This window comes from Salmo trutta, chromosome 18 (genome assembly GCF_901001165.1).
Source record: "Salmo trutta chromosome 18, fSalTru1.1, whole genome shotgun sequence".
In the NCBI taxonomy this organism is placed as follows: domain Eukaryota; kingdom Metazoa; phylum Chordata; class Actinopteri; order Salmoniformes; family Salmonidae; genus Salmo; species Salmo trutta.
The window spans coordinates 25,382,957-25,404,182 of NC_042974.1; the positions used below are offsets into that span (position 1 = coordinate 25,382,957).

At 46.2% G+C, this 21,226-nt stretch overlaps 1 protein-coding gene across 1 annotated transcript in view; it reads left to right on the forward strand.

Annotated features, from left to right (window-relative positions):
- Window positions 1-21,093, forward strand: part of stk32c (serine/threonine kinase 32C) — a 102,013-nt gene extending 80,920 nt beyond the window's left edge. The window contains exons 4-12 of the mRNA XM_029698109.1: window positions 2,090-2,263; window positions 5,764-5,801; window positions 10,454-10,543; window positions 10,776-10,879; window positions 11,121-11,237; window positions 15,946-16,071; window positions 17,014-17,142; window positions 17,983-18,050; window positions 20,848-21,093. Of these exons, the coding sequence (XP_029553969.1) occupies window positions 2,090-2,263; window positions 5,764-5,801; window positions 10,454-10,543; window positions 10,776-10,879; window positions 11,121-11,237; window positions 15,946-16,071; window positions 17,014-17,142; window positions 17,983-18,050; window positions 20,848-21,037 (1,036 nt within the window). The 3' untranslated portion in view covers window positions 21,038-21,093. The remainder of the gene's footprint in view (window positions 1-2,089; window positions 2,264-5,763; window positions 5,802-10,453; window positions 10,544-10,775; window positions 10,880-11,120; window positions 11,238-15,945; window positions 16,072-17,013; window positions 17,143-17,982; window positions 18,051-20,847) is intronic.
- Window positions 21,094-21,226: the final 133 nt, after the last annotated feature.

Genomic DNA, 21,226 nt, shown 5'->3' on the forward strand with positions numbered 1-21,226 from the left:
ATACCTGAAGGGGATGTGGAAACTGCTCTAATCTCAGCCACGGGGGCTCAGGAAACGGGCCCTAATACCACTGCTATCACACTGGACGCCACAGAGGGCATTCTCTTCACCATCAGCTGCATGCTGCTCAGGATCAGGGCATAACAAGGAGGTGATAAGAAGGTGACAATAACTAGGCAGCAGACTCCATCTCAACCAATCTCAGCCTGGCCATCTGTTGATGCTGTGTGTTTGGAGTGGAGGTTAGGTTTGTTAGATCTCCAGTCATCAGACCAAGCTATCAGAACACGTCACCAGGATGTCCACGGATAGATCCTGCATCGGTTTTCTCTTGATCTGAAGGAAGATGGACGCTTTGGTAGAAATTGTTTAATGTCATGCTGTTTTTGACTGCAGGAGACTGGATTTTACCCCTAGGGCAGTGTTTCCCGAACTCGGTCCTGGGGATCCCAACAGGAGCACGTTTTGTTTTTTGCCCTAGCACTACACAGCTGATTCAAATAATCCAAGATTAATGATGAGTTGGTTGTTTGAATCAGCTGTGTAGCGTTAGGGCAAAAAACAAAACGTGCCCCCCTTGGGGTCCCCAGGACCGAGTTTGGGAAGCACTGCCCTAGGCTATAGATGATTTCACTGACTTACAATAATAACCTTATACAATGCTGATCACGTAAGTCCAATATTGTGTTTAGCATGGATCCCTCCCAATCCCTCCTCAGAACTTCTTCTCAACCAATCCCTCTGACAGAAATAGGAAACCCCTGTCAATAATTTTTATTTTATTTGATGGGGAATATTCATTGAGGCAGTAATCTTTTTCAAAATCAGACCATTTCATCAGTTGATCGGTGTGTTCCTTTTGACGTCAGGCTTGATATTGTTGTGAACAGCGTTCGGCGTTGCAAAACCGATGTCTTGGAGAGGATAGGTTGATTTTCACTCGCTCTGAAACATGGTGCTCCATTTTCTCGGATATAGAGAGCAAGAAATTGCGCCTGGAGAGGGCCAATCAAAATGCCCCCTGAGTGTGTGGGGTTAAGCCTGGTGATATAGAGCTAGGATGAGGAAATCTGCCAAGATGAAAAATATATAATAATGCTGCAATAATCTACCAGGCTTTAATGGGAAAATAAAGAAATCTCCCGCTATCTCTCGGCTTGAGCGCCTCCGGAAAGCCTTCTCGCTCTCTATCTCTCTCTCGCTCTCTCTCTTGCTCTCTCTGTTGTGACTACTGTGAGATGATTGTGGGTTTCTGACATTTTGTGTTTATGTACTGTGTGGTTTGTATTTCTAGTGTGCTGCTAGGGCTTGGTGTTTTAGTCGACACCTGTGGAGAGAGGGTGTAGTAGAGTGTCCCAAATCCCACCCAGATTATTTTCTGGATGCGTTTTAATGTGATGTGCTTGATTAGTAAGCCTGATTGACAACGATCTTCAGCCGTCCATCAGCCGTTTTCAAGTAAGAGACATCAATCAAAGGCTGGCTCTGTTCTCGCCTTAATTTGGCAATCACTCTCCTGCATTCACACACTCCGACAAATGTCAGCTCATTTAAGATAACGATCACTCTCAAAGTTATCGCTCCCACGGTGCTTGTTTTGAGTTTACATGTGAGTACGCACTCACACCAACTCCTGCATACATGAACACATAATAGGCTATAGGCCAGGGCTCTCTAACCCTGTTCCTGGAGAGCTACTCTCCTGTAGGTTTTCGATCCAACCCCACTTGTAACTAACCTGATTTCAGTTTATCAACCAGCTAATTATTAGAATTAGGTGCGCTAGATTAGGGTTGGAATGAAAACCTACAGGACGGTAGCTCTCCAGGGACAGAGTTGGAGAGCCCTGATCTGCACACGCAAACTCAGTTCCACACATGCATAGTGAGTGTCTTGTGTGAGAAATGCTACGGTTTTACTGTTGTGTGTTTTTGCGATTGGTAGATGCAGGGTTCAGCAGGAGGCATGTGGTCAGCATGTTGTCTTGCGCCTGTGTGTCATGTTCCCGTGTGTGTGTGTCCTTGTTTGTCTGTATCCTGGTCCTAACAGGATGTTGACTGAGCCCTCTGACAGCTGCCTTGTGTCCCAGGTACTCGTTCCAGGACGAGGAGGACATGTTCATGGTGGTGGATCTGCTGCTGGGGGGGGACCTGCGCTACCACCTCCAACAGAACGTCCATTTCAACGAGGACGCTGTCAAACTCTACCTGTGTGAGATGACCCTGGCACTGGACTACCTGCAGAGCCAGCACATCATCCACAGGTATGGGCAACATCCATAGACACAACATCTACTGCACTGGGCTACATATAGGCACCTCATCCACAGGTATGGGCTAGAATAACGACACCGTTTCGCCAAAACACCCAGCAGGTGATTGCTAACACACAGCTGGCCACCATCTGCTTTTAGCTGTCCGTCTTACCTCCCCGATTACGCCTATCCTGGGTGCCACTCCTGGGACTCCTGGCCCTCTCTCTCCCACTCCCTGCTCCAGAGACCCGACATCCCATCACCTGCATGTCCAGAGGGAGATGAATGGCCTGCGTTAGGGGGTGTTATGATTCATCATCATCCTTTTCTCATCTGTCTTGTGTGTCCCCGGGCAGAGCGGGTAGTCCTGCATCACTCTTTTCACTGTCCCAGCTCTGACACCGGCTACATGCTCACTTCACTGCAGTACTTGAGGACCGCCGCTCTTGGTCTGATGATGTAGCCTTTCAATCTGTGGGCTCATTGGAGGAAAAGCCACAGCTTTTAATTGACTAGTATATCACTGGACAGTGGTTCAGTTCTTTGTATGCTTTTTAAGGAGCTGAGTTCTCTCCATCGGATTTTGAAACTTAAATGGGTTTAGTAGCCTATAGGCTATGTGTGTCCAGCAGTCTGTTGTTTGCTGAACAGAATTGTCTCTATAATCACCTGGGCATTCTCCTTTCATTTTTTGCTTCTTTGCATATCTAAACAAAGCTCTGGTATCTATGTTGCTGTAACCATCAATCTTCTTCAGCGTGGGATGACTTGCACTCGTGAGTTTTTGTTGAAATTGCCGAGTGCAGTGAAAAGTGTCAGTGCTGTAAATGAAAAGTGTTTATGTCCCTGTAGACCATGAACTCCACTCACTGATGGCCTCAAAATGTTTTAACCTTTATTCCAAAGCTCGTTTTCAGCAAATCGCTCCTCGAAAGTGCAAAGAACTGTGTGGGTGCTTGCATACTGGTTAGAAGGTGAGTGCGTGTGTGCGTTTGTGCCGTTGAGCGCACACATACACCAAATGGTGTCAATCCAACTAGATCATCACACTTATCCTTTCTTAAACTCAGCAGTTAATTAAAAACATTTTCACCTCGTGAACTTGATAAATGTGCTTCACGATAGGGTTGGCGGTATCCAGATTGTCATACTGTTTCTGTACCATACCGGGGTATACGGTATTACCAGAAGTGCACACACAAAGGGGTGCTATTTAAAATATATATTTTTTTTTTTACGCACAAAACAATTTAGGCAACAGGGATCTTGATCCAGGAGGGGATTGAATGTCTCAGCTGTAACCAAGCAGCTTGATCTAGCCACTTAGCTAGCAAGTTAGTAAACCTAGCTGGATCCCTGAGCTGGATATCATTTATTTGACACATCTTAGATTTCTCATAGTTATACTTATAAGCAGTGGCGTAGCTCGCACCCACGCAGCCCCTGCTAGGCGCCCCCCCCCCCCCCAAAAAAATGTCATACCATCGGTATTTCAAAATACCGCGATATACGGTATATCGCCCAAGCCTTCTTGATTATCTAAATACCAATGAAGTCAGTTAAAAAGAGATTCAGTGAGTTTTACCAAGTCTCTGTTTTAATCTCATCCTGGCATCAGCTGTTCTGACTGACACAATTGTGTCTGCTGGAGGAGGCCAAGTCCAATCCCTAGGTATCTGTGGCCATCTCCTGCTCTACAATGTGGTTTCACGCTGTGGGTTTGTGAAAGGAAAATACTATTCTTTTTTTGCACCAACTGGGGGAAGAAGTGTCTCCTAGCAACAGTCTGCTGCTGCCATGATGCCCGAGGAATGAAAAATTAGTCCAAGCGAAGGAGTCCCCAAAGAACGCCAAAACATTCCCCCTCTTTTCTTCTTCTTCTGCACTGGAGACAAACTAAAACAGTGAAAAGAAATGTTAACTTCCCACTTCTAAAGTGGAGGGCTTTGACACTTGTCAGTCGTCTGCTGCTGGAGTTTCCATGCTTGGGAAACACGTTTGACTGCATTGCTGGTCACGTAAAATAAAAATTGTGTTCAATGAGCAATGCTCTGTATGGTTTTACATATCAAATAACGACGGTGGCGGTATGGCAGGGTGGCAGAGCTTTCATATTGGGTTTTCTCGCATGGCTATAGGGTATGAATAGAATGCATTTCCATTAAACCTCTTGAGGAATCCATCAGTTAGCAATAGAGATGTACTTTTTGGTATAGTATAGCCTCAGCGCTAACAGGAATGTTACTTTAGTGGAGTGTATGAGCTGGTTTTGCATCAAATAACCACTGTGGCGATATCGGGACTTTCATACTGGAGTTCCTCCCATACATTTCCATTGTAATCTCTTGAGAAATACATCAGTTAGCAATAGAGACTTACCTCTTGGTATAGCATAGCCTTAGTGCACATGCATTTTATAGTAGTGTAGTGTATGAGACAAGGACTCTGTGGGCTAAATGGCTTGGTATTACAGTTCCATTTTCATTCATTTTTTATTTAACCTTTATTTAACTAGGCAAGTCAGTTAAGAACAAATTCTTATTTACGATGACGGCCTACCCCGGCCAAACCCGGACAACGCTGGGCCAATTGTGCACCGGCTTATGGGACTCCCAATCACGGCTGGATGTCATTCAGCCTAGATTCGAACCAGAGACTGTAGTGACACCTCTTGCACTGAGATGCAGTGCCTTAAACCTCGGGAGCCCCATTAAACCTCTTGAGGAATACACCAGTTAAAAAAAGACTTGATATATCCTGGTATGGTCTTGATAATATATCCTGGTATGGTCTTGATAATATATCCTGGTATGGTCTTGATAATATATCCTGGTATGGTCTTGATAATATATCCTGGTATGGTCTTGATAATATATCCTGGTATGGTCTTGATAATATATCCTGGTATGGTCTTGATAATATATCCTGGTATGGTATTGATAATATATCCTGGTATGGTCTTGATAATATATCCTGGTATCATGTTAGTGTATGAGACTCCATGTGGACTAAATGTATTAGTCACACTTGCGTGACAGGCTGCATAATTTAAAGTGGTGTGGGCTTTGTTAATTGGCTGTGGGCTGCGCTGGTGGGTAAACACCAAGGTGTTGTTGTTTGTGTTGGGTCTCCACTGCATGGATGCCCCATGTAATAAGCATGTGTGGAGAAAACCTGCAAGTGTCTCCAAGGGATTGGATTGGAAATCGCCATGTTCCCCTTCATCCATGTCCAATGTAGTGTTGTAGGGATCGATACATCGGAACACATACACACATGGGCACACATTCACATATGTAATACACACACACACACACACCTACAAGCCTCAACATGCCGATACACATGTAACACATACAGCTACCCATTCTGTTCCACACACGTGCAAGCACATGCACGTGCGCACTTAGAAACACACATTCTGTGACACACGTTTTATATTGACTATAAATAGTTCCATGTTCTTAGACACTGATTTATCTGTGTTTCTCTCCTTCTTTCTCTCACAGGGATATCAAACCAGACAACATCTTGTTGGATGAGCAAGGTGAGCATGCCTCCTCTTAGAGATGACTTTATCCTGTACTCATTACATGTTCGCGACATGTCACAGACCTGTGTACGTATTTTACCTTCATGTAACATACTACAGTGCGTTCAGAAAGTATTCACACCCCTTGACTTTTCCACATTTTGTTGTTGTGCCTGAATTTACATTTAAATTGAGATTTTGTGTTAGTGGCCTACACACCATACCCCATATGTCAACGTGGAATTGTGTTTTTATACATTTTTACAAATTAACTAAAAATGAAAAGCTGAAATGTCTTAATTCAATAAGTGTTCAACCCCTTTGTTATGGCAAGACACATAAGAAGTTGCATTTACTCACGCTGTGTGCAATAATAGGGTTCAACATGATTTTGAATGACTACCTCATCTCTGTACCCCACACATACAGTTGGTAAGGTCCCTGAGTCGAGCAATTTCACAGATTCAACCACAAAAGAGCAGAGAGGTTTTCCAATGCTTCGCAAAGAAGGGCACCTATTGGTAGTTGGTTAAACATAAAGACAAAGCAGACAGTGAATATCCCTTTGATCATGGTGAAGTTATTAATTACACGTTGGATGGTGTATCAATACATCCAGTCACTACACAGATACAGGTGTCCTACCTAACTCAGTTGCCGGAGAGGAAGTAAACCGCTCAGGGATTTTAAAACAGCTGCGGAGTTCAATGGTTGTGATGGAAGAAAACTGAGGATGGGTCAACAACATTGTAATGACTCACAATAATGACCTAAATGACAGAGTGAAAAGAAGAATACAAATATACAGAATAAAAATATTCCAAAACATGCATTTTGTGTGCAACAAGAAACTAAAGTAATACTCCAACAAAAAAACACAGCAAAGGAAAACACTTTTTGGCCCAAATGCAAAGCCTTATGTTTGGGGCAAACACAACACATCACTGACAGGCACGGCCAGGATTCTTTCTCTCCCGGGGGGGGGGCTGGCTAAGAAAAGAGTTGATTTTCATGACTTATATATAGTTATAAGGAAGTTCTCGTTTTTTTCTCTCAATAGAAACAGATATGGCACAAAGCACATTCGATATGAATGTCGTTTTTAATTGAATTTGGCCAAAGCGAGAGCAAGGGTGACCAAATAATATTCAACAAAATATCTATAAGCCTAATACAGTGGGGCAAAAAAGTATTTAGTCAGCCACCAATTGTGCAAGTTCTCCCACTTAAAAAGATGAGAGAGGCCTGTAATTTTCATTATAGGTACACGTCAACCATGACAGACAAAACGAGAAAAAAAATCCAGAAAATCACATTGTAGGATTTTTAATGAATTTATTAGCAAATTATGGTGGAAAATAAGTATTTAGTCACCTACAAACAAGCAAGATTTCTGGCTCTCACAGACCTGTAACTTCTTCTTTAAGAGGCTCCTCTGTCCTCTACTCGTTACCTGTATTAATGGCACCTGTTTGAACTTGTTATCAGTATAAAAGACACCTGTCCACAACCTCAAACAGTCACACTCCAAACTCCACTATGGCCAAGACCAAAGAGCTGTCAAAGGACACCAGAAACAAAATTGTAGACCTGCGCCAGGCTGGGAAGACTGAATCTGCAATAGGTAAGCAGCTTGGTTTGAAGAAATCAACTGTGGGAGCAATTATTAGGAAATGGAAGGCATGCAAGACCACTGATAATCTCCCTCGATCTGGGGCTCCACGCAAGATCTCACCCCATGGGGTCAAAATTATCACAAGAACGGTGAGCAAAAATCCCAGAACCATATGAATGACCTAGTGAATGACCTGCATATCCCAGACCTAGTGAATGACCCGCAGAGAGCTGGGACAAAAGTAACAAAGCCTACCATCAGTAACACACTACGCCGCCAGGGACTCAAATCCTGCCGTGCCAGACGTGTCCCCCTGCTTTTGGATGATCCAGAAGAGGATTGGGAGAATGTCATATGGTCAGATGAAACCAAAATAGAACTTGTTGGTAAAAACTCAACTCGTCGTGTTTGGAGGACAAAGAATGCTGAGTTGCATCCAAAGAACACCATACCTACTGTGAAGCATGGGGGTGGAAACATCATGCTTTGGGGCTGTTTTTCTGCAAAGGGACCAGGACGACTGATCCGTGTAAAGGAAAGAATGAATGGGGCCATGTATCGTGAGATTTTGAGTGAAAACCTCCTTCCGTCAGCAAGGGCATTGAAGATGAAACGTGGCTGGGTCTTTCAGCATGACAATGATCCCAAACACACCGCCTGGGCAACGAAGGAGTGGCTTCGTAAGAAGCATTTCAAGGTCCTGGAGTGGCCTAGCCAGTCTCCAGGTCTCAACCCCATAGAAAATCTTTCGAGGGAGTTGAAAGTCCGTGTTGCCCAGTGACAGCCCCAAAACATCACTGCTCTAGAGGAGATCTGCATGGAGGAATGGGCCAAAATACCAGCAACAGTGTGTGAAAACCTTGTGAAGACTTACAGAAAACGTTTGACCTGAGTCATTGCCAACAAAGGGTATATAACCAAGTATTGAGAAACTTTTGTTATTGACCAAATACTTATTTTCCACCATAATTTGCAAATAAATGTGATTTTTCTGGATTTTTTTTCTCATTTTGTCTGTCACAGTTGAAGTGTACCTATGATGAAAATTACAGGCCTCTCATCCTTTTAAGTGGGAGAACTTGCACAATTGGTGGCTGACTAAATACTTTTTTGCCCCACTGTACAAGTGACCACAAGGCAATGACAAAAGCGTATTTCAGCCATAACAACACGACATCCAAAATGCGACGACAACAAGAAGTGCATTTATTCCATGTTTTGGATGAAATGTCTATCACAACGTCAGAAATGAAATGAATAATATCCAACGTGCAGCCACAACGAGAAGTGCATTTATCCCATGCCTGTTAACTGTGCACACATAGTGTAAAATGAGCTGGCTATCATCACAATCGTACCCGTACCCAAACCGGACGCGCACGTGCACCATCATGCGCAAATTGATTTTTGTCCCCCCCACACCAAACATGATCACAACACACAGGTTGAAATATCAAAACCAACTCTGAACCAATTCTATTATTTTGGGGAAAGGTCGAAGAGCATTAAACATTTATGGCAATTTAGCTAGCTAGCTTGCAGTTGCTAGCTAATTTGTCCTGGGATATAAACGTAGAGTTGTTATTTTACCTGAAATGCACAAGGTCCTCTACTCCAACAATTAATCCACACATAAAACAGCCAACCGAATCGTTTCTAGTCATCTCTCCTCCTTCCAGGCTTTTTCTTCTTTGGACTTTATATGGCGATTGGCATCTAAACTTTCATAGTATTACCATGACAACCGACAAACTCAGTTCTCTTTCAATCACCCATGTGGGTATAACAAATGAGGAGATGGCACGTGGGTATCTGCTTCTATAAACCAATGAGGAGATGGGAGAGGCAGGACTTGCACCGCATTTAGCGTCACAAATAGAACAGACTTCTATTTTAGCGCTTGGCAACGCAGACACTCGTTGCCGCTCACGAGCAGTGTGGGTGCAATGATTGAATAACATGTATGTGTACATTCATTTTCCAGTGCGCGAGCGGTGTGGTCCTGCGGTGTGGTCAAATTTTTTTTTTTAAATATGTATGAAATGAAATGTATGCATTCACTACTGTAAGTCACTCTGGATAAGAGCATCTGCTAAAATGACTAAAATGTAAAATGATTTATATTTCTATTGCAAAAATACTTGTAGGCCGACTGCTAAAATGCTTGAGGGGGCTTAACTGGGGCTATACAGATTTGTGACGGGGCTATGCGCTCAGGGGTTTGAGTACTTATGCAACAACTTTTTAGTTATAAAAAAAAAATTCTTCCACTTTGACATTAGAGTATATTGTGTAGATTGTTGACAAAAAAGGACAATTAAATACATTTCAATCCCACTTTGTAACACAAGAAAATGTGAAGAAAGGAATGCTTTTGCAAGGCACTGTATATGTTTTATTGTCACGTACACCAGATAGGTGCAGTCAAATTTGTTATTTTACAGGGTCAGCCATAGTATTTTGGCACCCCTGGAGAAAATGAGTATTAAATGCCTTGCTCAAGGGCACATCAACAGATTTTTCACATTAGTAGGGGCCGTGGCAGGATTCATAACCATTCGCTAGCGGTTATATGTGGTCTGGATTTGCCAGTACTACCACTAGACCAGACTCCGGCACGCAAGTCTTGTTGACACACTGAATCATGTTTTCACTAAGCTATTTGTGTTTTATTTTTCGTTACAGTTAGTTAGTCAGAGTTAGATACTGTAGTTTGAAGTTTATTTAACATGTTTTTTGAATTTTATGGATGTAGTGTTAAATATAAGTAGTTTGGTTCTGATGCTGCATTCATGACAAGTGGGAAAATTGGAAAATACTACTAATAACAAATTCTAGTGTTCAAAAACCATATTAATAGATTGTTTTTATAAATCATGTTTTATTGTTCCATTTAACTGCCGAAAATGCTGTTGGCAAGGTAATTTCCTTAATATGTGATGTGAGAGTTCAGCATATGGTAGAAGTCGGAGCTCAGAGATGGTAGACACGTTTCCCACTAACCAATAAAATTAGATGTTATGAATGCAGCATAAGCACGATATCTTCACAGGCCACGCCCACCTGACAGACTTCAACATTGCTACAATAATCAAGGATGGAGAGAGGGCCACTGCCTTAGCTGGAACCAAGCCCTACATGGGTAAGACTCTCACCTGTTATTCCTTCAACCCTTGGAAACCCTTATCACTGGCCTGGTCCCAGATCTGTTTGTGGCGTCTTGCTAACTCCTATGGTCATTGCCACAACTATGACAAGACAGATCTGGGACCCGGAAACCTTATCATTAACATACTGTGTAAATGTCCATCAGTAAGCTATGGTCTTGACTGGGTGTAGCCTGTCTGACCCTGACTGAGTTGTATCCCCTTCAGCACCAGAGATCTTCCAGTCCTTTGTGAGTGGGGGGACGGGTTATGCCTTTGAGGTGGACTGGTGGTCACTAGGCGTGACGGTCTTCGAGGTGCTGCGTGGATGGGTAAGGAAAGGCATTATGGGAAGTGGAGCTGATCTTGAGTTATGACAACTGACGCTTACTGTATGTGGTTGATACTCATCTCTCTCTCTCACTGTCTGTTTATGCTTTCCTCCCCCTCTATCTCCCTCCCTCTTTTTCTCTCACTCTCTTTCTCTTTCCCTGCCTCTCTCTCATGCCCGCTTAATCTTTCTATCTTCCCTGCCTCTCCCTCGTACCCTCTCTCTCTTTCTCCCTCTGTCAGAGGCCCTATGAAATCCATGCCAGTAACTCAGTGGAGTCTTTAATGCAGCTCTTCAGTACCGTCAGTGTGCAGTACAACACCGCCTGGCCCAAGGACCTGGTCCATCTCATGAGGAAGGTGAGGGGGAAAAGTGGACAGCAGAGGAAAGTTGAGAGGAAAGTTGAGAGGAAAGTTGAGAGGAAAGTTGAGAGCAGAGGAGAGCAGAGGAGAGCAGAGGAGGGCAGAGGAGGGCAGAGGAGGGCAGAGGAGGGCAGAGGAGGGCAGAGGAGAGGAGGGGAGAGGAGGGAAGGGAAGGGAGAGGAGGGAAGGGAAGGGAAGAGAGGGGAGAGGAGGGAAGGGAAGGGAAGAGAGGGGAGAGGAGGGAAGAGAGGGGAGGGGAGAGGAGGGAAGAGAGGGGAGGGGAGAGGAGGGAAGAGAGGGGAGGGGAGGGAAGGGAAGAGAGGGGAGGGGAGGGAAGGGAAGGGAAGAGAGGGGAGAGGAGAGGAGAGGAGGGAAGATGAGAGGAGAGGAGAGGAGGGAAGATGAGAGGAGAGGAGAGGAGGGAAGATGAGAGGAGAGGAGAGGAGGGAAGATGAGAGGAGAGGAGAGGAGGGAAGATGAGAGGAGAGGAGAGGAGGGGAGAGAGGGGAGAGGAGGGAAGAGAGGGGAGAGGAGGGAAGAGAGGGGAGAGGAGGGAAGAGAGGAGGGAAGAGAGGGGAGAGGAGAGGAGGGAAGAGGAGGGGAGGGAAGAGGAGGGGAGGGAAGAGGAGGGGAGAGAAGAGGGGGAGGGAAGGGAAGAGGAGAGGAGGGGAGGGAAGAGGAGGGGAGGGAAGAGGAGGGGAGAGAAGAGGGGGAGGGAAGGGAAGAGGAGAGGAGGGAAGGGAAGAGGAGAGGAGGGAAGATGAGAGGAGAGGAGGGGAGGGAAGAGGAGGGGAGGGAAGAGGAGGGGAGGGAAGAGGAGGGAAGATGAGAGCAGAGGAGGGAAGAGAAGAGGAGGGAAGGTCAGGGGAGGGAAGAGGAGAGGCGGGAAGAGGTGGGGAGGGAACCGAAGGGAAGAGGAGGGAAGGGAAGAGGAGAGGAGGGAAGAGAGGGGAGAGGAGGGAAGAGAGGGGAGAGGAGGGAAGAGGAGGGAAGGGAAGAGGAGAGAAGAGGGGAGGAGGGGAGGGAAGAGGAGGGAAGATGAGAGGAGGGAAGATGAGAGCAGAGGAGGGAAGATGAGAGCAGAGGAGGGAAGAGAAGAGGAGGGAAGGTCAGGGGAGGGAAGAGGAGAGGCGGGAAGAGGTGGGGAGGGAACCGAAGGGAAGAGGAGGGAAGGGAAGAGGAGGGAAGGGGAGAGGAGAGGAGGGAAGGGAGGAGAAGAGGAGAGGAGGGAAGAGGAGAGGAGAGGAGGGAAGGGAGGAGAAGAGGAGAGGAGGGAAGGGAGGAGAAGAGGAGAGGAGGGAAGGGAAGAGGAGAGGAGGGAAGGGAAGAGGAGAGGAGGGAAGGGAAGAGGAGGGAAGGGAAGAGGAGGAGAGGAGGGAAGAGGAGAGGAGGGAAGGGAGGAGAAGAGGAGAGGAGGGAAGAGGAGAGGAGGGAAGAGGAGGAGAGGAGGGGAGGGAAGAGAAGAGGGAAGAGGAGAGGATGGTAGAGCAGAGGAAAGCAGGGCAGGGAAGAGGAGGGAAGGGAAGAGGAGGGAAGGGAAGAGGAGGGAAGGGAAGAGGAGGGAAGATGAGAGAAGATGAGAGGAGAGGAGGGAAGATGAGAGGAGAGGAGGGAAGATGAGAGGAGAGGAAAGGAGGGAAGATGAGAGGAGAGGAAAGGAGGGAAGATGAGAGGAGAGGAGGGAAGATGAGGAGAGGAGAGGAGGGAAGATGAGGGGAGAGGAGGGAAGGGAAGAGGAGGGAAGAGGAGGGAAGAGGAGGGAAGGGAAGAGGAGGGAAGAGGAGTGAAGAGGAGGGAAGAGGAGGGAAGAGGAGAGCAGAGGAGGGAAGAGGAGAGCAGAGGAGGGAAGAGGAGAGCAGAGGAGGGAAGAGGAGAGCAGAGGAGGGAAGAGGAGAGCAGAGGAGGGAAGAGGAGAGCAGAGGAGGGAAGAGGAGAGCAGAGGAGGGAAGAGGAGGGGAGGGGAGGGAAGAGGAGGGGAGGGAAGAGAAGAGGAGGGAAGGTCAGGGGAGGGAAGAGGAGAGGCGGGAAGAGGTGGGGAGGGAACGGAAGGGAAGGGAAGGGAAGAGGAGGGAAGGGAAGAGAAGAGGGAAGAGGAGAGGATGGGAGAGCAGAGGAAAGCAGGAAAGAGGAGAGCAGGGAAGAGGATGGAAGGGAAGAGGAGGGAAGAAGAGAGGGGAGGGAAGATGAGAGCAGAGGAGGGAAGAGCAGAGGAGGGGAGAGGAGAGGAGAGGAGGGGAGGGGAGGGAAGAGGAGGGAAGGGAAGGGGAGAGCAGAGGAGGGAAGAGGAGAGGAGGGAAGAGGAGAGCAGAGGAGAGGAGGGAAGATGAGAAGAGAGGAGAGGAGGGAAGATGGGGGGAGAGGAGGGAAGATGGGGGGAGAGGAGGGAAGATGAGGGAAGGGAAGAGGAGGGAAGGAAGGGAAGAGGAGAGCAGAGGAGGGCAGAGGAGAGCAGAGGAGGGAAGAGGAGAGCAGAGGAGGGAAGAGGAGAGCAGAGGAGAGCAGAGGAGGGAAGAGGAGAGCAGAGGAGGGAAGAGGAGAGGAGAGGAGAGGAGAGGAGAGGAGGGAAGAGGAGAGGAGGGAAGAGGAGAGGAGGGAAGAGGAGAGGAGAGGAGGGGAGGGGAGGGAAGGGAAGAGGAGGGAAGAGGAGGGGAGGGAAGAGGAGGGGAGGGGAGGGAAGAGGAGGGAAGAGGAGGGAAGAGCAGAGAAGAGGAGGGGAGGGAAGATGAGAGGAGGGAAGAGGAGAGGAGGGAAGGGAAGAGGAGAGGAGGGGAGGGGAGGGAAGAGCAGAGAAGAAGAGGAGGGGAGGGAAGAGGAGGGGAGGGAAGAGAAGAGGAGGGAAGGTCAGGGGAGGGAAGAGGAGAGGCGGGAAGAGGTGGGGAGGGAACGGAAGGGAGGAGAAGAGGAGAGGAGGGAAGAGGAGGGGAGGGGAGGGAAGAGAAGAAGGCAGAGGAGAGGATGGGAGAGCAGAGGAAAGCAGGGAAGAGGAGAGCAGGGAAGAAGAAGAAGAGGAGGGAAGGGAAGAGAGGGGAGAGGAAGGAAGGGAAGAGGAGAGGAGGGAAGGGAAAAGGAGAGGAGGGAAGGGAAGAGAGGGGAGAGGAAGGAAGGGAAGAGGAGAGGAGGGAAGGGAAAAGGAGAGGAGGGAAGAGGAGAGGAGAGGAGAGGAGGGAAGGGGAGAGCAGAGGAGGGAAGAGCAGAGGAGGGAAGAGCAGAGGAGGGAAGAGCAGAGGAGGGAAGAGCAGGGGAGGGAAGAGCAGAGGAGGGAAGAGCAGGGGAGGGAAGAGCAGAGGAGGGGAGAGGAGAGGAGGGGAGGGAAGAGGAGGGGAGAGGAGAGCAGGGAAGAGAAGAGGGAGGAGAAGAGGAGAGGCGGGAAGAGGAGAGAGAGGAGAAGAGGAGAGGGAGGCGGGGAGGGAAGAGGCGGGGAGGGAAGAGGCGAGGGGAGGGGAGAGGCGAGGAGAGGAGAGGAGAGGAGGGAAGAGGCGAGGAGAGGAGGGAAGAGGAGAGAGGAGGGGAGGGAAGAGGAGAGGAGGGGAGAGGATGGGAGAGCAGAGGCAAGGGAAGGGAAGAGGAGGGAAGGGAAGGGAAGAGGAGGGAAGGGAAGAGGAGGGGAGGGAAGAGGAGGGGAGGGAAGAGGAGGGGAGGGAAGAGGAGGGGAGGGGAGGGAAGAGAGGAGGGGAGGGAAGGGAAGAGGAGGGGAGAGCAGAGAAGAGGAGGGAAGAGGAGGGAAGAGGAGGGCAAGAGGGAAGATGAGGGGAAGAGGGAAGATGTGGGGAAGAGGGAAGATGGACCAGAAGTGGAGAGATGGACTGCTGTGTGGAGAGTTGTCGGGGGAGAGTGTACAATTGAGTAGAGAGTCGAGGCAGTGGTCAGAAGACAGTGGGAGGCTAATCATAATTGCGTGGGGGGCGGGGGCTCGCAGCAGTAGTGGAGGTGAACGTGGATGGAGGGAGAATGGCATGAGGCCAGAGGGAAAGAACGGGAGAGATTGAGAGAGATAAGGTCAGGGAGGAGAGACTGATGGAGTGGCAGGGAGACGGAGGAGTGAGGGACTACTCTGTGCGTGTCTGCTCCATTCAGAGCCAAAGTGGAGGCTCCAGAGCGATGGCATCGGTCTCTTCCGCTCGGCTGCTGATCTATTACCATGTCTGAACTCCACCGAGACAGACTTAACCAGCCCTCTGGGAGAAATGACTCGCCGTCGGAATTTCGGGAGTGGGAGAATTGGGAGAGAGACTGTTGCCATGACAACAGACCACATCCCCAAAATAATTTGCTGTACCAGGGAGAAGTCAAACAGCTGTTTTCCTCCATTGTAGATATAACAGTATTGAAACCAGTCACATGTATTTAGTTTCTCCCCTGACAATGATCTCAATCCTTCTCTGATTCCATCTATGCTTATCAGGGTAACATCTTTATTTTGGATTCATAAGGGACCTGATCCTTGTACTGTACGACTGTGGCTGACTTAAGACTGCCCCCTAATGGTGGCACCACCTACGTTATTGGATCTGATTTTAGCATTCAACTTGTTTTGTCTAAAGTCAGAAGTTTTTTTTTTCACTTCAATACGACTTTATTAATCCCTGAGGGTAATTTAGGAAGGAATGAAGTGTATCTCTGTAGAGATTATATTCTTTTGAATCTTTAATGGGTCTAAATGAGGAATAATTGTGTTTGTGTGTCCGCATGCGCGCGCGCCTCCCAGCTGCTGACGGTGAACCCAGAGCATCGTTTCTCGAGCCTGTCTCACATGCAGACGGCTCCCTACCTCTCTGACATCAACTGGGACGCTGTCTACGAGAAGAAGATAGATGCTGGGTTCGTTCCTAACGTAAGTATGGACCATAAACATATCACAGAGGAGCATAGAAGTTTCACCTTTTATGGACCATTAACACTGATTCACACATGTCGAACATCTCATTCCAAAATCATGGCCATTAATATGTAGTTAACCCCCCCCCCCCCCCCCCCCTTTTGCTGCTATATCAGCCTCTACTCTTCTGGGAAGGCTTTCCACTAGATGTTGGAACATTGGTTTGGGGACTTGCTCTTGTGGCTGAATGGAAGCATTAGTGAGGTTGGGCACTGATGTTGGGCGATTAGGCCTGGCTTGCAGTCGGCGTTCCAATTCATCCCAAAGGCGTTCGATGGGGTTGAGGTCAGGGCTCTGTGCAGGCCAGTCAAGTTCTTCCACACTGATCTCGACAAACCATTTCTGTATGGACCTCGCTTTGTGCACAGGGGGCATTGTAATGTTGAAACAGGGAAGGGCCTTCCCCAGACTGTTGCCACAAATTTGGACGCACAGAATCGTCTAGAATGTAATGTCATTGTGTGCTGTAGCGTTAAGATTTGGCGGTGAGCTTCACTCCAGCCAACGCTTGGCATTGTGCATGGTGATTTTAGGCTGTTCGGCCATGAAAACCCATTTCAAGGATACACCTGAGCTCATAGCAAAGGGTCTGAATACTTTATTTATTTTATAAAAACCTGTTTTTGCTTCATGGGGTATTATGTGTAGATTGAGTTTTTTTTATGTAATCAATTTTAGAATAGGCTGTAACATAACAAAATGTGGAAAAAGGGAAGGGATCTGAATACTTTCCGAATGTACCGTATTTGTCATATGCACAAATACAGTACACAGTACAATGACATGCTTACTTGCAGGTACACCTGTGTGTGTGTTTGTGTGTGTGCTTGCGTTCATCCATGTGTGTGTGCCTGTATTATAGTCATTCATTAGTGTACTGTGTGACTGGTTCCACAGAAAGGCCGTCTGCATTGCGACCCCACCTTTGAGCTGGAGGAGATGATTCTAGAATCTCGTCCCCTCCACAAGAAGAAGAAAAGACTGGCCAAGAACAGGTCACGGGAAGCCAGCAAGGATTCCCAGTCGGTGAGTGTCACATCACCCAGTCAGTACTGACTGTGCCTGGGTCATGTTCATTAGGCACCAAACTAAAGAAAACGGACTGAAACTTGGAGGGACTACCTGAACTTGTCCAATTAGAAAAGTTTATTTTTGTTTTCCGTTGCGAAATGTTTTGCTACGGCATGCCCTAAAGAATTCAACCCTTGTAAACAGTGCTTTAACCTGAGGTATTGGACAGTTTGGCAGGTCTTGGTTTACTCAGAGTGCAGGGTGCCTTCTCTAGCCTTCTGTTCCCCAGTTGTTATTTTTGTCCCTTCATTTCATGAATGTCATCAATCTCTTTGTCTTGAAGACCGGTTATTTGCTTACAGTATTTTAAGAAACCACTTTATTATCTGTGATTGCGGCCACAATTTACCATGGATTTTAGACAATCCATATTTATGAGCTGTGCCAGGTTTTCATCCGCCAAACTTGTCATTACGAGCTCCACATTATTATTGTCGACTTTCAGTGTTATCGAAAGTGATCTCTGGGTGCTGTAAATGCAGTAAAACTTGTATCTTCTAACAATGGGTTATTACCTAGATTATTAAATTATGAAGCATTCAGTGGTGTTGTGATGCCCCCAAGTGCTTTTGGAAATATTAACTTCTATTTTTGTCCCATGCCAAACGTCTAATTTGAGGGAAAGAACACAAACAAATCACCAGGCATGATTTAAAGAAGGGAAGAAGGGGGTGTTTGTAATCTTTCAGGTCTCGCTGGTGATTGTTTGAGGTGAAATTGATCTCCTCGTCCGCCGTTGTCGCCCTGTGTGTGTGTGTGATGATAATGGCTGTTCCCTTTCCTTACTGCCCTCAGGAGAATGACTACCTACAGGAGTGCCTTGAAGTGGTGCAGTCTGAGTTCATGATCTTCAACCGTGAGAAGTAAGACCACAAACCAAACACTTCGCCTGGGAGACCAATCAAAATACATTCATGTTAAACCATTTAGGGAAATTGTATTTAAAGTGGCATGCATAAGGCTGACATAACACCTACATAAGGACTAGGCAACCTGACATACACATGAATAGATATTTATGAATATCCCAAACATTGTTAGCTCTATAATATACTATGCCGATATAAACACGGACCCAATTACTGAACCTGGGAGACCAATAAAAAACACATTGTTACATCAGTCTTAGCTCTATTTATACCATGGTATTGTTTAATACTCATTCCTGATTGGCTTGAAGGGCATTCTAGAGTGTGCATTATTTCCCTATAACGCACAGTATATCAGCACGGTAGAAGTTAATGGCTATAATTCATTCTTCCATGTTCTATGTTTGAGCTGCATTTGAAAGCAGAAGTCGAATTGAAAACATTATTGGCATTGTTGAATTCAATTTTCAGAAATCAAGTTAGGACCAGTGTTTTGGTAAGCTAAACTAGCAAGCCTGTTTGTTTGGTTACCAAGGCAACTGATGTAGCTATCTATATACTGTAGTAACTTGCTAGCTAATTCAGTGGATGTTGAACACATTTCAACCAGCAAATGTACACGTTTCTAGTGGCAAATGTGTTAAATTATAGCCATGGTATAAAAGGGATAATCAACTCGGCGCTCTGGAACGTAATGCAATTTCGTGGAAGTTTAGTTCCTCTCCGCTGTTGTGTCGCAACGTGGAACGTCGTTCATTCTTTTCGAGAGCGCATAGCCCCTTGTTGATTATCCCTTACATATGACATAAGCACTAAAATGATATAATGATTATTTCCATGGTAATTTCTCCGTGTAATCTATCATTTGCAGAACAATATGCATTATGTTGTCGTCATATGAATCAACCTTATAATAGAGGTTTCTGCAGTCATCATTTTAAGTTTATGGCGAACAGCTGTTTATGTGCTACTGTACATCCTCCCTGTTCAATGTTGCTTCCAGTGACATTGACATCACTCTGCAATTCATATAGAAATGCTCTGTACATTACCTCGACTTAATGATGGCATTACAAAAATATATAGCTGTTTTATGACCCTATATTGTTGCCCTAATGCTGTGTTTATATTAAGAGAGGAGTGATGGTGATAGTTCATATTTCATGTAATGAAAAAATGAGTACCTCATTTATTATTTACCTGTCTGAGATTGCAGCATAATTTGGAATTCTTCCTGCAAGGCAAATTTAGTTTTCTTATTGCTGTAATTAATGGAGCTTGAGTTCTATTTTTACTACTTGGGCATAATCTCTAGACAGATAGTATATCACAGTCCTTAGACTCCCACTATGTATTCTGATTACACATTTTTTCCCCTCTCCTATCCGTGTGTGGCGTGCACGTGTGCATGTGTATGTATGTACACTACCGTTCAAAAGTTTGGGGTCACTTAGAAATGTCCTTGTTTTTGAAAGAAAATAATTTTTTATGTCCATTAAAATAACATAAAATTGATCAGAAATACAGTGTAGACATTGTTAATGTTGTAAATGACTATTGTAGCTGGAAACGGCAGATTTTTTATGGAATATCTACGTAGGCGTACAAAGGCCCATTATCAGCAACCATCACTCCTGTGTTCCAATGGCACGTTGTGTTAGCTAATCCAAGTTTATCCTTTTAAAAGGCTAATTGATCATTAGAAAACCGTTTTGCAATTATGTTAGCACAGCTGAAAACTGTTGTTCCTGATTAAAGAAGCAATAAAACTGGCCTTCTTTAGATTAGTTGAGTATCTGGAGCATCAGCATTTGTCGGTTCGATTACAGGCTCAAAATGGCCAGAAACAAAGAACTCTCTTCTGAAACTCGTCATTCTATTCTTGTTCTGAGAAATGAAGGCTATTCCATGCGAGAAATTGCCAAGAAACTGAAGATCTCGTACAACGCTCTGTACTACTCCCTTCACTGAACAGCCCAAACTGGCCCTAACCAGAATAGAAAGAGGATTGGGAGGCCCCGGTGCACAACTGAGCAAGAGGACAAGTACATTAGAGTCTCTAGTTTGAGAAACAAGTCCTCAACTGGCAGCTTCATTAAATAGTACCCGCAGAACACCAGTCTCAACGTCAACAGTGAAGAGGCGACTCCGGGATGCTGGCCTTCTAGGCAGAGTTGAAAAGAAAAAGCCATATCTCAGACTGGCTAAAAAAAAGAAAAGATTAAGATGGGCAAAAGAACACAGACACTGGACAGGGGAGCTCTGCCTAGAAGGCCAGCATCCCAGAGTCGCCTCTTCACTGTTGACGTTGAGACTAGTGGTTTGCTGTGCTAACATAATTGCAAAAGGGTTTTCTAATGATCAATTAGCCTTTTAAAATGATAAACTTGGATTAGCTAACACAATGTGCCATTGGAACACAGGAGTGATGGTTGTTGATAATGGGCCTATGTAGATATTTCATAAAAAATGTGCCATTTCCAGCTACAATAGTCATTTACAACATTAACAATGTATTTCTGTATTTCTGATCAATTTGATGTTATTTTAATGGATAAAAAAATTGCTTTTCTTTCAAAAACAAGGACATTTCTAAGTGAACCTAGACTTTTGAACGGTAGTGTATGTACGACCCCAACACTTTTTGGTTACTACATGATTCCATGTGTGTCATTTCATAGTGGTGATGTCTTCACTGTTATTCTACAATGTAGAAAATAGTAAGAATAAAGAAAAACCCTTGAATGAGTAGCTGTGTCCAAGCTTTTGACTGTTTCTGTATGTTTCTCAGGTTGAAAAAGAGGCAGGAGGAGGGTGCAGAGGGAGGGGAGTCTGAAGGAGCTGCCGAGGGGGGGGATGATGGGGATGGAGACGGATCCGGGGAGGCTGAGGGAGGCACAGAGGATGAGGATCCCGAACCCGAGTCCTCCTCCAAACTAAGCATGTGCGGCTCGGTCTGCTCCTCTCCTGGCAGCTGCTAGCACCACACCACCACCTGGTGGTCTCTCAGGCTGCTGTGTGTGTGTGTGTGTGTGTGTGTGTGTGTGTGTGGAACCATGCCTATAGATACTCTAACCTCTCCTATGTAGCCATGATGACTGGAGGAACTGGAACGCACAGCAGGGCAACAACGCACAGCAGGACACAAAATGGCTCTCCTATTTCTTCTT